Below are 18,516 nucleotides of genomic sequence, written 5' to 3' on the forward strand. Positions count from 1 at the left end.
TCTGATCGTGCTTCTTATGCAAAAACGTTACGTCCGATGTTTCCAAAAAGGACGCGTATCTTTCCTTTATTTTGTTAACAGTAAGTATATTTTTAAAAGAATATTACAAGGATCTTAAGAATAATTGAACTCGATCGCTAACATAATAAGGAACATGCAACTTCAACCGTAAAAGATATTCAACATATTAAGGTGATTATTAAGATACTTATTAATAAAATTATTATAAGAAAAACGAAGAATTAATGCATTCATTTTTAATTTTAATCTTCAAAATATTATTACAGAGTATTTATAAATTTGTTTATAAAATACAAAAATAGAAGGATTTTATAATTTATTCAACAGCTTATTTACATTATTGAATTAATGTTTAATTGAAACAGTGCAAAAGTAATATGTTATAAAATAAAATGTTTTTATTTAACTTTTCTACCTTTTACATAACCTGATAATATATTATGATCATTCCTAGAATATATAAATCTTTGGAATCATTTTCTTTAGCAATCGTTGCCAGATTGCATTAATTCCGTATCGCAACTCAATACACATCTTGGTGTAATAATCGGTCTCACAAGAGAATCCTACAAGATGTTTTGAATAATATTTTTTTACGTGATTATATATTAATTAAAAATTTTTTATATATAACTAGAAAATTATTATATTATTACAGAGCCTTCATATAAATTGATGATTTTCCTTTTAAGCTTTATATAAGCGTTTTAGTACTCGAAGTTGATTTTGCCGTATTTTCATAATATCCATCGTCCCGTGGAACATTCATGTTTACTTTTCCGATAAAAGCCACAGCGAGCGACCTTTCAGGGATCCTCCATGACAATCGGCATTGCATCCATCGAGCGAGATACCAATATCGCTCGGGAATCGCATATCACTGTGTTAAAAGTAGCATTAAGTGTCCGGAGAGGTCCGGAAAGCTCAGTTGACTAGAGCAGTTGCCCGGAAAACGAAAGACTCGGATTCGATTCCCGATCCAGCCATCTCACATACATTTCTAGTCCACGAATATTGTTTTCTAACAATTATTCGTTGGACCAAATAGGCGTATAGACACGTCTGACCTCCCCTCCCTTCTCCACGAGAAGTATATTTCCCATGTTATCGATCTACGTGACAATATTCGATAAAACGCAAATCTATGCGACATTCGTAGCAGGACTTAAAAAGATGCCGCCCAATAAATGATCGTGATACAATAATGTCGATAACTGTCTACACGACATGATGTATATGAAAATCGAACGCAAGAATTCGCGAAATATTCGGATTAAAAGCTATATAACATGTAACGCGTATGCTATATAAATGCGCGAGATTAGTAATAAATAATACTAACGCGAGTTTTCACGCAAATATAAAAAGAAATATGACGAACAGTATTATTTTGTTATTATAATATATGTGAAAGGACGAAAAATTTCTCAAATATGTACTTACTTTTTTCTCTTGTAAAGTCACGGAAGAAGATTCTGATCGTGTTTCTTATGCAAACGTTATGTCCGATGTTTCCAAAAAGGACGCGTACCTTTTCTTTATTTTGTTAACAGTAAGTATATTTTTAAAAGAATATTACAAGGATCTTAAGAATAATCGAACTCGATCGCTAACAGAAACTTGCAACTTCAATCGTAAAAGATATTCAATATATTAAGGTGATTATTAAGATACTTAGAATGCATTCATTTAATTTTAATCTTTAAAATATTGTTACAAAATATTTATAAATTTGTTTATAAAATACAACAATAGGATCATTTTATAATTTATTCAACAGTTTATTTATATTACTGAATTGATGTTTAATTGTAACAGTGCAAAAGTAACATCTTACGAAATAAAATCTTTTTATTTAACTTTTCTACCTTTTACATAAACTGATACTATATTACGATCATTCCCCGAATATATAAATCTTTGAAGATTTTCCTCGAGTGTGTAATCTGTGAAGTTGTCTAACAAACTGTTTTCTGCGTTCAAATCTATGACGAGAGCATCAAATTCTTTGCCTGGCATGAAATTACCAACTTTGTCTTCAATCGAAAGCGCTAAACACAGTCAATATACAATTAGTTAGATTGAAAATTATAGTATATATTTTTATATAAAAAGATATATTTTACACGATAATTATCGTTTCTATATGGCAATACTCGAACTTTACCTTTAGCACCTCCTAATGTTGCCATAAAGAAGGCATCTTTGTAATCAAATGGTACATTATCGTGTCCCGTTAGAAATAGAGAATTTGATACCTGCAAAACCGATCCCATTTCATCCAAGATGCTGTAACTTGATCCAGCAGAAACATCTGAGAGGAGATACATTCATTATTAACGTAATAATGAACATTATGTCGATTAGTTGTTACATTGAATTTTATATATTATAAAAAAATGTCATTATTAATATAAAATTTTTGCAAGATAAAATATTTGCAGTACCTGTTCCAAGGCCAACATCGATATTATTAGCTTTTAATCTCCGCACATCGCAAAGACCGCTTTTCAAATTTATATTCGAAGACGGACAGTGAATTATAGCTGTTCCTCGTTTCGCAAGCGTGTTAAGTTCACTATCCTCAAGGTAGATTCCGTGTGCTAATATTGTCTGTAAAAAAAAATATTAAATGTATATTATAAACATATATTTAATTGAAACACCTCTATTATGTATAAGAATAATATGTATAATATCGATTCTTTCACAACCTATTTAATAGGACGAAACAAAATTAAGTCTTACCTTGTTGGTAAGAAGACCAGCGGAATCATAAACTGCAGTGCATGTGGTGTCTCCAAATACTTCTTTTATTCTTTTTACCTCATCCTTAGTTTCATTAATGTGACTCTACAGAATGAAAATCAAGTTGAATAGATACTAATGTGTGGTGAATATTAGACAAGTGTAATATACCTGTATATGTAAATCTTTTTCTTTAGCAATCTTTGCCAGCTCTTGCATTAATTCCATGTCGCACTTTAATGCCTGTCTTGGCGTGATAATTGGTCTCACAAGGGGATTCTACAAGTAAGTAATTTGAGTAGTATGACATATCTTTTGTTTGCATGATTATGTTTTAATGTAAAATTTTTTATCCATATGTATATATAACTAGAAAACTAATATCTCATCATAATGTGCAGGAAATAAGATATAAATTTGCATTTACTCCTATTTGTTCGACAGCTTCTATAAAGGCCTTAGTAGTCTCGATTGATTTTTCCGTGCTTTCGTAATATCCATCATCCCGTGGAACGTTTATGTTTGCTTTTCCGACGAAAGCCCGTTGACCAAACTGTGAACACTTCTCTGCGAGAATCACAGATGCCTCGGTATACAGACATGAAAAATAACATGCTGTTGTTGTACCAGTTTGTAAAGTTCGTCTCTGCAATAACAATTAAAATAATAATGAAAAGATAAGGATCTTTTTTAGGTCAAATACAATTATTATTTTATAATAATATACTTTATATATTAATTATAACATTATTTTATTATAGTATTATTTTAAATTACTATATAAGTATTGCTTTTAGATAATATTATGTTTGAAGATTTGTTTTACATACCACAACTATATCAAACACTTTTTCTGCAAATTGTTGATCAGTATACTGCCTTTCCAATGGAAAAGTATAGGCTTCCAGCCAGTCGAAGAGAGTTTTATCGTAACCCAATCCAAGATTCGGAAACTGCACTGCGTGTATATGGCCATCGATAAATCCAGGAACTATAAATTGTCCTGGTGATAAATTATTAACTTCGTCTGCGTGAAAATCATCTATTTTCTGTTGATCTGGATTTTCCGTAACATCAATAATCTAAATATTGTATAACACAGATAGTTAATAAAGATTTCTATTGTTTTACATATTATCTATATTAGATGAGTTACTAACAAAACAAAAAAATAGTAGAAGTAATATATGGAATATGTTAATAATTAAATACCTTGCCATCCTCGACAAGAATCGTAACACTCTCCTTAAAAATTACTTCTGCATTTTCATCTGCATGAATCATAGAACCAGTAAAAATTTGTCGAACCATTGTGTCGAACTACTGTTTTAATATATACAATCACCACTGGAACAATATGATGAAACATGTACACTGCCCTTTTCAAAATTTTTTAAATATTTCTAAAATGTTTCTTTTTATTTCTATATTATCTCTATATATTTTCTATTATCTTTTTACAATTTTAGTACAACTGCCATAAAATTTACTTTTCAATAAGAAAACTATAAATTACGCTTTATTTCTTATATTATCATCATATACTTTTTACATTATTATGTACTCTATCATAATAATAAGAAAAAGAATTGTGCAAATAATTTTAATTCTATAAAAAAACGTACATATACATGTGTAATTTAAATTCAAGTAAAGTGCAAGTAAAAATTCCCAATATCTTCAAATATAATATTAAATACAATATCACTTCTCTTTCACAAACTACTCAGCTATAAGGTGCTTTAATCTTTAAATAACGAAATTATTTAACGAGATATTTATACGTGCGTTATCACAGCATATGATTATTGCGGCAGGGATTATTGGCGATATAAAAAAACGATAACAAAACAGCTGATTTAATCTAAAAACATTACATTGCATTTTTTACGCACAATATCTGATACATGTATTGTGATTATGTACTTTTTTTCGACCTTACGGAGGTCACAAAACACATCTTCGGCGCGATCTATTATCTCCCCCGAAAGATAATCGCGACAATTACAAGATTATTTATACCCCAGATACTGATAGAGGGTATAAATTCGGTCGGGACGAAAGTAAGGAGATCGACAGAACATCAAAAGGTACAATATTTGAAAAATTAATAGTATCGTATATTATTGAAAAAAGAATGAAGAGAACATATATAAGGTGAATCTGATAAGAAGTTTATTTTTCTTAAAAACGACTAGAGATAGAGAAAAATATCCATTATCAAAATTGTAAGACAAATAAGGATACATATATAGGGGTGATCTTAAGGGACCTTGAATGTTCTTGGTTTGCATATTACCAACTATAATTTCTCTTTTTCAAATTAGATGTTCTTTGGAATCGCTCTATCGATAGTGAACTTAATAATAACTTTTATATCATAGCCCTTTCGAAAAACTTCAACCGTTGTTAAAATATTTATAAAATTAAAAATCAAAATTTGAATCTGATGATCTTCTGTTGGTCTGGATTTTCCGTAACATCAATAATCTGAATATTGTATAATACAGATGTTAATGAAAATATTGCTATTATTTTATCTACGAGTTATTAATAAAACAAAAAAATAGTAAAAATAATAAATGAAATATGTTAAATACCTTGCCATCCTCGACAAGTATTGTAACACTCTCCTTAAAGATCACGTCTCCATTTTCATCTGCATGAATGAGAGCCGGTAAAAACTTGCCGAGACATTGTGCAGTATTTTTTTAATATATCACCACTGAAACAATATAATGAAACATACGAAACTTTCGTTTTCGTCGACGAGAGACATATTTTAGGAAATGCACTTTCTTACATAATAAATCAATAGTACAATAATACATCGAAATTATTTCGATTTTATGAACAAAATAATAAGCACACATTAAATTTTATTAATAATTTCTTTTCTGTAATCTATAATCCATTTTCTCTGGAGTCTTGGCAAAAATATGCGCTTACACTGTGCCCCATCCGGCAAAGAATAATTAGATACATTTTAACATTCAAACAACTGGTGAAAATGCGATTAAAGTATTAACACAAAGCCCGGGAGGAATTATTTTGAAGAATTATGTGATCATACCATTAAAATATTCAATATAGCACATAAAAATCTTCAAGTGATATTCCTACAGACACTATGTAACATTTTTAATATTCTTATTTTCAATATCTCTGTAACGTTTATACTTTTCTTTTTCCCCGGTCGAACTGCACTCGGACAGCCGTCGGAGTCGGTCGGGTTCGCTGATTAAATAAGCCCCAGTTATATTGCAAATTAGTTTATTGTTTCTATTGTACAAGTGTGTGTGTGTGTGTGTGTGTTTTCGGGATGCAACACGATGCAGCATTATCGATAATTGGCACATGCCAAATATATCTCTAGGATCACCATACTTTAACATAAGAAATTCTATGTCGTGTTTTAAAAGATTTTGTCAAACTATTCACATGTTCAAGAGCCACATGTTCATGCTTCATGATTAAAATCAGATAAAAGAATGTGTAATAAATATCAAAAATATTCTCGAATTCTATTTTCTAATTATGAATTGCAAATTCTATGATTACAACATGATTTATTTCACAATCGCTAATGATATTATAAAGAAATCGAAATTATAATCAAATAGGCCTTAAAGATACAATTATTATTTTTTTATATTTACATTGTTCTTAATTTTTAATAATAAAACATGAACACGCGATACTTTAACACGTAAAATTTGATAAGACATTTTGAAAAGTGACAAATTTCTTATATATAAGAATGCCAGTTTTTTAAACATCTAGTATGGCTGAGCGAAAAGTATTATTTTATTATTATAATATATACAATGTATATAAAGGACAAAAAATTTCTCAAATATGTATTCACTTCTTTTTCTTGTATGTAAAGTCACGGAAGAGATGCCGATCGTGCTTCGTGATGGTGCTTCTTATGCAAACGTTATGTCCGATGTTTGAAAAAAGAGTGCGTATCTTTTCTTTATTTTGTTAACAGTAAGTATATTTTTAAAAGAATATTACAAAGATCTCTTAAGAATAATTGAACTCTCGATCGCTAATATAATAAGAAACATGCAATTTCAATCGTAAAAGATATTCAATATATTAAGGTGATTATTAAGATACATATAAATAAAATTATTAAAAGAAAAACGAAGAATTAATGCATTCATTTTTAATATTAATCTTCAAAATATTATTACAGAGTATTTATAAATTTGTTTATAAAATACAAAAATAGAAGCATTTTATAATTTATTTAACAGCTTATTTACATTACTGAATTGATGTTTAATTGTAACAATACAAAAGTAACATCTTACGAAATAAAATGTTTTTTACTTAACTTTTCTACCTTTTACATAAACTGATACTATATTACGATCATTCCCCGAATATATAAATCTTTGGAGATTTTCCTCGAGTGTGTAATCTGTGAAGTTGTCCAACAAACTGTTTTCTGCGTTCAAATCTATGATGAGAGCATCAAATTCTTTGCCTGGCATGAAATTACCAACTTTGTCCTCAATCGAAAGCGCTAACCACAGTCAATATACAATTAGTTAGATTAAAAATTACAGTATATATTGTTATATAAAAAGATATATTTTACACGATAATTATCGTTTCTATATGGCAATACTCGAACTTTACCTTTAGCACCTGCTAATGTTGCCATAAAGAAGACATCTTTGTAATCAAATGGTACATTATCATGTCCCGTTAGAAATAAAGAATTTGATACGTGCAAAACCGATCCCATTTCATCCAAGATGCTGTAACTTGATCCACCAGAAACATCTGAGAGGAAACACATTCATTATTAACGTAATAATGAACATTATGTCGATTAGTTGTTACATTGAATTTTATATAAAAGAATGTCATTATTAATATAAAATTTTTGCAAGGTGAAATATTTGCAGTACCTGTTCCAAGGCCAACATCGATATTATTAGCTTTTAATCTCCGCACATCGCAAAGACCGCTTTTCAAATTTATATTCGAAGACGGACAGTGAATTATAGCTGTTCCTCGTTTCGCAAGCGTGTAAAGTTCGCTATCCTCAAGATAGATTCCATGTGCTAATATTGTCTGTAAACAAAGATTAAATATGTATTATAAACATACATTTAATTGGAACACCTCTATTATGTATAAGAATAATATGTATAATATCGATTCTTTCCCAACCTATTTAATAGATTGACAAAACAAAGTTAAGTCTTACCTTGTTGGTAAGAAGACCAGCGTTTTCATAAACAGCTGTGCATGTAGCTTCTCCGAATACTTCTTTTATTATTTCTTTCTCGTCTTTATCTTCAGCAATATGACTCTACAGAGAATGAAAAACAAGTTGAATTGATATTAATGTGTGATGAATATTAGATGAGTGTAATATACCTGTATATGTAAATCTTTTTCTTTAGCAATCTTTGCCAGTTCTTGCATTAATTCCATATCGCACTTCAATGCATGTCTTGGTGTAATAATTGGTCTTATAAGGGGATTCTACAAGTAATTTGCGTAATATGACATATTTTTTGTTTGCATGATTATATATCAATGAAAAATTTTTTATCTATATGTATATATTACTAGATAACTATTATCTCATCATAAAAAAAAAATGTACAGGAAATGAAATATAAAGTTTTATTTACTCCTATTTGTTCGACAGCTTTTATAAAAGCCATAGTGGTCTCAATTGATTTTTCTGTGCTTTCGTAATATCCATCATCTCGTGGAACGTTCATGTTTACTTTTCCGATGAAAGCCCGTTGACCAAACTGTGAACACTTCTCTGCGAGAATCGCAGATACTTCGGTATAAAGAGATGCAAAATAACATGCTGTTGTTGTTCCAGTTTGTATACATCGTCTCTGCAATAACAATCAAAATAATAATTAAAAGATAAGAATCTTTTAGGTCAAATACAATTATTATTTTATAATAATATACTTTATATATTAATTATAACATTATTCTATTATAGTATTATTTTAAATTACTATATAAGTATTGCTTTTAGATAATATTGTGTTTCAAGATTTGTTTTACATACCACAACTATATCAAACACTTTTTCTGCAAATTGTTGATCAGTATACTGCCTCTCCAATGGAAAAGTATAGGCTTCCAGCCAATCTAAAACAGTTTTATCGTAACCCAATCCAAGATTCGGAAACTGCACTGCATGTATATGGCAATCGATAAATCCAGGTACTATAAATTGTCCTGGTGATAAATTATTAACTTCGTCTGCGTGAAAATCATCTATCTTCTGTTGATCTGGATTTTCCATAATATCAATAATCTGGATATTGTATAATACAGATGTTAATAAAGATATTGTTATATATATTGTTTTATATTTTATTTATATTAGATAAGTTACTAATAAAATAAAAAAATAGTAAAAGTAATTTATGGAATATATTAAATACCTTGCCATCCTCGACAAGTATCGTAACACTCTCCTTAAAAATCACTTCTCCATTTTCATCTGCATGAATCATAGAACCAGTAAAAACTTGTCGAACCATTGTGCAGTATTGTTTTAATATATACAATCACCACTGGAACAATGTAATGAAACATGTACAATGCCTTTTTCAAAAGTTTTAAAATTTTTTTGAAAATGTTTCTCTTTATCTCTATATTATCTTTATATTTTCTCTATTGTCTTTTTAGTACAACTACCACGTAAAATTAACTTTTTAATGAGAAAGCTATAAATAACGTATTTTATCTTATATTATCATCATGTACTCATTATTATGTACTCTATCATAATAATAAAAAGAAAATAATTGTGCAAATAATTTTAATGCAATATAAGGGAACGTACATATATATATATATATATATATATATATATATATATATATATATATATATAGGGAATTTAAATACAGTAAAAATTCCCAATATCTTCAAATATAATATTAAATACAGTATCACTTCTCTTTCACATACTACTCAGTTATAAGGTGCTTTAATCTTTTAATAACGAAATTATTTAATGAGATGATTTATGATATGTTCGTTATCACAGCATGTGACTACTGTAGCAGAGATTATTGGCGATATAGAAGACAATAATGTTGCAAAACAACTGATTTGATCTGAGAAAAATCACATTGCATTTGATTATGTACAATATCTGATACATTGTGATTATCTTTTATATTTTTATCTTTTTCGACCTTTTACGGTGCAACACGACACCTACGGCGCGTACGACACATCTTCGGCGCGATTAATTTTATATTTTATTATACTTATTAAAAAATTATTAAGAGAAAAACAAAGAATTAATGCATTTATTTAATTTTAATCTTCAAAATAATTTAATCATAACAAAATATTATTTATAAATTTGTTTATAACATACAAAAATAGAAGCATTGTTTTATTATAATTCATTCAACAGGTTATTTTCGTTATGGAATGATATTTGACAATTGTAACAGTGCAAAAGTAACATCAAATAAAATCTTCTTTATATAACTTTCTATCTCCTACATAGACTGATATTACATTATGAGAGAAATTATATTATGCTAGAATAAATAAATCTTTGGAATTTTTCCTCGAGTGTGTGTTGTCTGAAATTATCTAAGGAGCTCTTTTCTGCGTTCAAATCTATGACGAGAGCATCAAATTCTTTGCCTGGCAGCAGGTTACTGAGTTTGTCATCAATCGAAAGCGCTAAACACAGTCAATATATACACTTAGATTGAAAATTATAGTACATATTATTATATAAAAAGACATATTTTGCACGATAATTATCGTTTTTAATGTATAATACTCGAACTTTACCTTTAGCACCTCCTAATGTTGCCATATAGAAGGCATCTTTGTAATCAAGTAGTACATAATCTTGTCTCGTAGAAATAGAGAATTTGATATATGCCGCAGCGAGCGATCTTTCAGGGATCCTCGGCAATCGGCATTGCATCTATCGATCGAGATACCAACATCGCTCTGGAGTCGCATATCACTGTGTTAAAAGGCAGCATTAGGTGTGAGATAGCTCAGTGGTCTAGAGCAGTTGCCCGGGAAGCGAAAGACTCGGGTTCGATTTCCGATCCAGCCACCTCACATATATTTCTAGTCCACGACATGTTTATACTCAAGTGATGCATAGTTATGTTGTGTTAGAGATAGAGAATTTGATGAGTGCGTGAAGTTGGCCCTTCCCTTTTTTTGAAAATTATAATTTTGAAAGTTGTTCCAGATTATTTCTAGATTTGTATCATATTGTTCTAAAGTATTATTATTTTATTCAAACCAGTTCTCTAATAAAACGAAAAAAAAATGTTTTTTTTAGCTGTGACCCCCCATTTTTCACAAGTCAAACATTTTTTTAACATTATAGATTGTTCTAATTGTTCCTAACATTATTCCAAAAGGACAATTCCGTAAATCGAACTCAAAATCCGGAAAACGAAAAAAAAAACTTTTCAACAGATTCCTACAGCAAGCATAAACAAATTCTTCTTTTCTTGTTCCAATCAAGAACTTTTTGTTCTAAGTTGTTCTAGATCTACAAAACATAGTTCTGCATTATGAATCTCGTATCACAATCGGTTCTTCCTAAAGCGCTCAAATAATATTTTTATGGCAGCTGTCATTACTAGAGAGAAGACTGAGAGATGTCATGACCCGCTTTTAGGCGATCCCTAGAAGCGATACTCCCTCTGTGGACATTAAAAACGTGGACATGAACTACAAAACCAATGTCCACGAATGTTCTCAGAGGGTAACACATATGTCCCTCTGATAATATAAATAATATAAATAAAAATATAAATAATTTAATTAATAATAATTTATTATATAAAAATATTAGTATGTTTTCTTTTTTCAGGCTATTATTATTTATTTATTTATTTATGTGTCTTCTTTTTCTTTTTCTCAACATCATTTATTTATTTATTTAGTTCGCTCTAAGTCAGTCTTTTAAAGTGCAAAACTAAATATTATAAAATTTGACTTCGGAAAAGCGCGGTAAAACAATCGAATAAATTCAAATCATTAGCATAACAAAAGGTTCCGTGATATATCAATCGTTTAATAATTAATTTAAAATAAAATACCTCTATAATTTAAAATTCCGCGTGTATATGTAGTACGTAAAATATTTCGGCAGAGAATTATCAATAATATCATGTTTGGCCTTGACGTATAGCAAGCGCGCTATACATATCACGGCTTTGTCATCATTCGCATGGTGACTCTTGAGTAATAAAGTAGTGATGAGAAACGCTTCGTATATTGTAATTTTTGTACTAAACACGATTACGATTAGTATCGAAACATAATTTGCTATAAATATTAATAAGTATTAATTAATTAAAAATTAATTAACGACATAAAATTGTATCGCAACGATAAATCTTTATCGAATCGCATTCATTCATTACTGCGAATAAAAATTGAAACAGGGGATACATAAAAGGGCATAAGAGAATTAATTATGTTATGACCTTTCAATCATATTGATGCTTATTATAATGATATTTCCTTAACAATATTAGAATTAAATATATTTCGACCAATGCTTTAAATATTCTCAATCCTTGTTAATTAAACAATATACAATTTAATCGAAAATCGATAAAATAATAGGAATAGAAAATATTAAATAATCACTTCGATCATTGTGATCTTTACGGACAATAATTATTATTTTAATACTTAGAGTCACAAATATATTCCATCCGTGTTACTTTATCACTCTACTTGACAATCTAAATATAATTTGGGGGGGGGAGGGATTCTGAGAGAACACGAAGTAAAACAATCGAATTACAGATGCAAATAATTAACGTAACGAAATGCTCCGTGATAAATTGTTTAATTAATAATCAATAAATTAAAGTATTTCTGTTATTTAATATATCTCGCGTTAGTGTATATTTTATAATTTATAAAATATTTCAACGAATTGTCGATAACACGGTGTTCTTTGGCAATATAAAATATAAACAGTAGCGCACTATACGTTACGGCTTTGTCATCATTCGCGCGGTGACTCTCGAGTAGTAAGGTAGTGGTGAGAAACGCTTCGTATATTGTAATTTTTCTACTAAATACGATTACGATTAGTATCGAAACATAATTTGCTATAAATATTAATAATTAAAAATTAATTAACTTTTGATAAACGACATGAAACTGTATCGCAACGATTAATATTTATCGTAATCATTCATTACTGCGAATAAAAATTGAAACAGGAGATACATGAAAGGGGACAAGAGAATTAAATATATTATGATTATATCTTTTGATCATCGATGCTTATTATAATATTTCTTTAATAATATTAGAATTAAATATATTTCTTGTTTAATTAACCAGGATTGAGAAAATTTAAAGCATTGGTCGAAATATATTTAATTCTAATATTGTTAAAGAAATATTATAATAAGCATCGATGATCAAAAGATCATAATATATTTAATTCTTTTGTCCCCTTTCATGTATCCCCTGTTTCAATTTTTATTCGCAGTAATGAATGATTACGATTCGATAAATATTTATCGTTGCGATACAGTTTCATGTCGTTTATCAAAAGTTAATTAATTTTTAATTATTAATATTTATAGCAAATTATGTTTCGATACTAATCGTAATCGTGTTTAGTACAAAAATTACAATATACAAAGCGTTTCTCACTACTACTTTATTACTCATCGTGCGAATGATGACAAAGCCGTAACGTATAGTGTGTTACTGTTTATATTTTATATTGCCAAAGTCGAACACCGTGTTATCGACAATTCGTTGAAATATTTTATATATTATAAAATATACACTAACGCGAAATATATTAAATAACAGAAATACTTTAATTTATTGATTATTAATTAAACAATTTATCACGGAGCATTTCGTTACGTTAATTATTTGCATCTGTAATTCGATTGTTTTACTTCGTGTTCTCTCAGAATCCCTCCCCCCCCCAAATTATATTTAGATTGTCAAGTAAAGTGATACAGTAACACGGATGGAATATATTTGTGACTCTAAGTATTAAAATAATAATTATTGTCCGTAAAGATCACAATGATCGAAGTGATTATTTAATATTTTCTATTCCTATCATTTTATCGATTCTCGATTAAATTGTATATTAATATACAATTTAATCGAGAATCGATTGTATATTAATATACAATTTAATCGAGAATCGATTTAATGTGATAGGAATCCAACATATTAAATAATCACATCGATGTTTGCAATCTTTACGGACAATAATTATTATTTTAATACTTAGAGTCACAAATATATTCCATCCGTGTTACTTTATCATTTTACTTGACAATCTAAATATAATTTGGGGGGGGGAGGGATTTTGAAAGAACACGAAGTAAAACAATCGAATTACAGATGCAAATAATTAGTATAACAAAAGACTTCATGATGAATAGTTTAATAAATAATCAATTAATCTTAATCAATAAATTAAAATGCTTCTATAATTTAATATTCCGCGCACGAATATTTTATATTACAGAAAATATTTCGGCAACGAGAGAATTATCAATAACACCGTGTTCGACCTTGATAAACAGTATCGCGCTATTGTTAATATGTTACACGGCTTTATTATCATTCGCACAGTGATCTTGAGTAGTGACGTGAGAGACGTTTCACATATTATCAAATTCTTTCTTTACATAGTCAACCTTGGCGATATAAACAGTACCGCGGTAATGTTTCTGACTTACGATCATTCGCTCAGTGACTCTTGAGCAGTGAAGTAGTGATGTGAGATAATATCATATATTATCAAATTCTTTCTCTGAACACAATTGCAAGTGCAACGAGGAACTTTTCGTGAATGAGTGTAAATGCAACGAGGAATTCAAATGAGTGCAATGAGGATTGAAGTGCCGACGAGGAAAAAGCGAAGAAAGCAAAAGAAAAAAGGTGGTTTTAGAAGTGGATGGATCAATAAGATATGATGTAAGTCATTAATATAAATTATTTATCACATTCATTATTTATTATATTGTTGCGTCCCCGCGTCCCGTCCCGCTAAATGTATTCGTCACTCGGTGAATTCTTTCGAAGAAGATCGTTTCCGCGCGCGTTGTCAAAATATTGTTATAAACAACGACTGTCAAAGAGTCTGAGCCCAGCTGTCAAGTTGTGCGGACGCGCGTCTATTTGTGATCCGTTTTACGATTATTCTGAATTCTTGTATGTTACTCGCGATTTATTAAAATTCTTGTGCACCTTAAATCGCGTTATTATTTACGAGTGCACGAGCGTCAGCGTATGCCGATTGTGTCGCGCGCGTTCATTATATATCGTTCCGCGGACGCAACAATTTATAAATTATTTATCAATAATATCTATATTCAAAAAAAATATTCCATTTTATTTTAAAATAATTAAAACATTTATAAAATTTTTTATTAATTAATATTTTCAGTTATTTCTTATATTTTATAAAACATTTCATATTAATATATTTATTTAAATACTTCATATATAAAAAAATAGAAATTTTTTTATTTATCATATTTTTAAAAGTTTATATCTATAAGAAATATAAATTATTTTGTAATTACTCGATTTATAACATTAAAATATATCTATTTAAAAGTAAAAATTAATTGCGCGCAATAATTAGTTTTAAAATCAATTATTTTGAACATTGCTTTATATAATAGATTTTCTTTTATCTTTTATATTTTTCTTTATCGTTTATATTTGCGGATTTAAATTTATTACTATATTACAAAATAAATTTCAAATTATGTAATATATTATATATAAAATTATATATAATATAACCCTCCCATGGGGTACACCTTGTCGCGGTGGGAGGGCTTAGTACTTGGATGGTGCCTTGAGGTTTATCTTAAATTTTTCTATTTATGATAAATCTTAAGGTGCCTGAATGGGAAGCTAAGTACCCTTTCGCGTCATCAGTGCCGTCAACGTGCCGTGGACGTTCGTTATCGCGTTTTCGCGTTGTAGTATTCTCGCGTCGTCGCGTTTTCGCGGAACTTTTGGACTTTTTCATATAAAATCCTAATTTCATTTATTGTCACGAGTCTCTACTTCCGATGCCAACTAACTGGGATGTTTCGAGTTTGCTATGCAACGTACACTCGCGCTTCGTGCTTCGTCAAGTGATTCGGCCCGAATTAGTTAGAACTCTATCGATTGCTCGGAATGGTCGTCAATGGGTCCCTTCTCTTTGCTCGTCTACAGCCACACGCACTGCGTGTGTTAACCCTGTCGAGGAGTCGAGTGGATTCCCCTAGGCACGATTTTCGCTCGGTAAAAGGGGTTGCCTCCCCATTTTCTAAATTGCTGAATGTTAGCATTTAAAAAATGTGGATGTCCTCTTCTTTTGCCGTCTACCAGCCTGGTGTAGCATATAGCAACCGCGGGAGGCATAATATGTCCGGGCGGAGCACCTGAAATCGTACTTAGCGGGTCCAGGTTCGATATGAGATAGGATAATTATGCGCGAAAAAGAGTTGGTGAACTTCATTTTCCTCTATTTCCGTCAATCGTTTCGTCTTCTTTCCGGTTTGGGCTTAGTCCTTGCTCGTTGTTTCGTTGCAATCCCGACCTGTTGACTCGAAGCTGATTCTCGTAAGTGAAATGGGATTTTCGCTCGTACCGAAACCGGGAGTGCCGTTCAAAGTATATACATATTAAGTATATACATCGCGCGATCAAATAGAAAATTGTTTATCGTACCGAAATAGTGCGGATACCGTTAAGTATCGCGCATAAAATAGCAGAAATAGCGATGTAAAAATATCGCTCGCGAGTGCGGGAGTGTCGTTAAAAGTATCGCGCGCCAACAACATGAGAGGAGGAGGAGGCCTGGGAGAGGCATCTTACATCGGCGGAGCAACCTGGTGGTGAATATCTATTATTTATATATTAATTGTTATAAATCGTTAACTTGTTATAAACGAACAATAATTCGATCTTATTATTTAAATGAATTAAAGAGAAAGATTTTTATAAAAGTCATATAAAATTTTCTATTTAAAAAACAGTTTCAAAAATTTATAAAATTTTTCCATACGTGTTTATCTGCTTATTATTTTACACATCAGATATAAAATTCCGCGCGATAAACATTCTTTAAAATATTAATTGCATTTTGTGAGCATTATTATAAATGAATTTTATATTTGTATGTATATGTATTTGTTTATATTTGTATTATAAATGAATTTTATATTTGTATTTTATATTACAGACAACTAGCTTCGATAACAACAACTCCGCTGTTGCGCATCAGTGCCGGTGAGTGGAAAAAACTTTTATTTAACTTTAAGGTAACGGATTCGTAAAGATTACAGATGTAGATGTAGATGTAAATGTAGATTGTAGATTGTAGATAAATCCGTTGTCTTAAAATGGATGAGCTAGGATGGATTAAATTAAATAAATTAAATTAAATAATTCAATTAAATTAATTCAATTAAATCAAATAATTTTAATAAGTTCTTTCGAACTTATGCTTTGCATCTATTGCGAAAATATATTGAAATATTAATTAAAAAAAGAAGAGATCAAGAAAAGATTTTTTTGTAAAGATTTTGTCTAATTTATTAAATAAAGGACACGCATTAACAATTATCAATTTTATCAATTTTTGATGCTAATTTATTCTTATAATACGCACTTATCTTCTAATTGCTCATAGCTCATCCATCGTAGAATTTGTTTGTAAATATTGTTTTTAAACTTTACTTTAACTTAATATAAAGCCAAATGATTAATTAATTAAATAATTTGTAATATGATAAATACACATATTAATTTTATATTTTATTATAAAATATAATTTATAGAAATTTGTAGTAATTTGGCTTTATTTCAGTTAAAATAAAGTTATATTCAATATTTAACGAACGATCGTGAAATCGAACGATCGTTACTAAATGAGCGTAAATATTCACGCTCTTTTGCCGGTAAAAGAAGGAGTAATTATTCGGCAAAAGGAGTAATTATCTCCTTCTTCGATCTCTGATTAGAGATCGAGAAAGAAAGTGGCCAGGATCAACGAAAGGTAGGTTCAACTGGCCTGAAGAGTATGGTTAGGGTATGCGGTTAGGGCACGCGGTTAGGGCACGCGGTTAGGGTACGTGACTAAAATATATACATGATTAGGTGAGGTGATGATTAGAGATAGGTTCCTCAAATCTCGAGTAATTTTAGTTAATCAGGAAGTAGGGTTGTTAAGGCTATTAAGTAAAATCATTAGAATTCTTCTATTAATATTAGAGTTGTTAGGGCTCTTAAGATCATTAGAATTCTGTAATAGTAGGATTGTTAGAGCTATTAAAATTATTAGAATTCTTTAATAATAGGGTTGTTAGGGCTATTAAGTAAGATTGATTCTTTCTTTTAATATTCCAATAATCCTAGGGGTAAATTAAAATTATTTTAATTAAGTTGAATTTATTTTTAAAAACGTAAAAATAAATATAACATGTTTTAAAAGTGAAATTTAAATTATCAAAATTATCTTGAAAAATATTAAAGAAATTGCATAATTATTAACGTTTAAGAAATCTTAACATGTTATATTTTATTTTAAAACTTAAAAATATATGTGTATTAAATCGAATATAATATTAAATCCAAATGTTAATGCTATCAATATCAAATTATTATATCGATGTTATTAAATATTTGAATAAATAGAATATTATTATTTGATATTGATAGCATCATAAA

The 18,516-nt window shown here is 29.3% G+C and overlaps 2 protein-coding genes across 2 annotated transcripts; both read right to left on the bottom strand.

Moving 5' to 3' along the window:
* Positions 1-1,778: 1,778 nt before the first annotated feature.
* Positions 1,779-4,486, bottom strand: LOC145971219 (guanine deaminase-like). Its single transcript, XM_083098642.1, has 9 exons — positions 4,395-4,486; positions 3,982-4,116; positions 3,600-3,851; positions 3,197-3,415; positions 2,941-3,048; positions 2,770-2,874; positions 2,469-2,634; positions 2,189-2,335; positions 1,779-2,072 (listed from the first exon to the last, which is right to left on the bottom strand). Exons 2-9 carry the CDS (start codon positions 4,078-4,080, stop codon positions 1,873-1,875), a joined length of 1,296 nt encoding a protein of 431 aa, XP_082954768.1. The 5' UTR covers positions 4,081-4,116; positions 4,395-4,486; the 3' UTR covers positions 1,779-1,872.
* Positions 4,487-6,955: 2,469 nt separating this feature from the next.
* Positions 6,956-9,360, bottom strand: LOC145959460 (guanine deaminase-like). Its single transcript, XM_083078310.1, has 8 exons — positions 9,216-9,360; positions 8,834-9,085; positions 8,433-8,651; positions 8,173-8,280; positions 8,000-8,104; positions 7,698-7,863; positions 7,423-7,569; positions 6,956-7,306 (listed from the first exon to the last, which is right to left on the bottom strand). The coding sequence occupies exons 1-8, from the start codon at positions 9,312-9,314 to the stop codon at positions 7,107-7,109; spliced, it is 1,296 nt and encodes a 431-aa protein (XP_082934436.1). The 5' UTR covers positions 9,315-9,360; the 3' UTR covers positions 6,956-7,106.
* Positions 9,361-18,516: the final 9,156 nt, after the last annotated feature.

Source organism: Camponotus vicinus, unplaced genomic scaffold (assembly GCF_025532165.1).
Source record: "Camponotus vicinus isolate PSW18456_S1 unplaced genomic scaffold, iyCamVici1.0 SCAF_1, whole genome shotgun sequence".
In the NCBI taxonomy this organism is placed as follows: Eukaryota; Metazoa; Arthropoda; class Insecta; order Hymenoptera; family Formicidae; genus Camponotus; species Camponotus vicinus.

Excerpts from the sequence above, each read along its gene's own strand:
- LOC145971219 (XM_083098642.1), bottom strand. The coding sequence starts at position 4,080 with ATGGTTCGACAAATTTTTACTGGTTCTATGATTCATGCAGATGAAAAT. Across the intron at positions 3,416-3,599 it reads AAGTGTTTGATATAGTTGTG|AGACGAACTTTACAAACTGG; the intron begins GTATGTAAAACA and ends TTGTTATTGCAG. Across the intron at positions 2,073-2,188 it reads AACATTAGGAGGTGCTAAAG|CGCTTTCGATTGAAGACAAA; the intron begins GTAAAGTTCGAG and ends GACTGTGTTTAG.
- LOC145959460 (XM_083078310.1), bottom strand. The coding sequence starts at position 9,314 with ATGGTTCGACAAGTTTTTACTGGTTCTATGATTCATGCAGATGAAAAT. Across the intron at positions 8,652-8,833 it reads AAGTGTTTGATATAGTTGTG|AGACGATGTATACAAACTGG; the intron begins GTATGTAAAACA and ends TTGTTATTGCAG. Across the intron at positions 7,307-7,422 it reads AACATTAGCAGGTGCTAAAG|CGCTTTCGATTGAGGACAAA; the intron begins GTAAAGTTCGAG and ends GACTGTGGTTAG.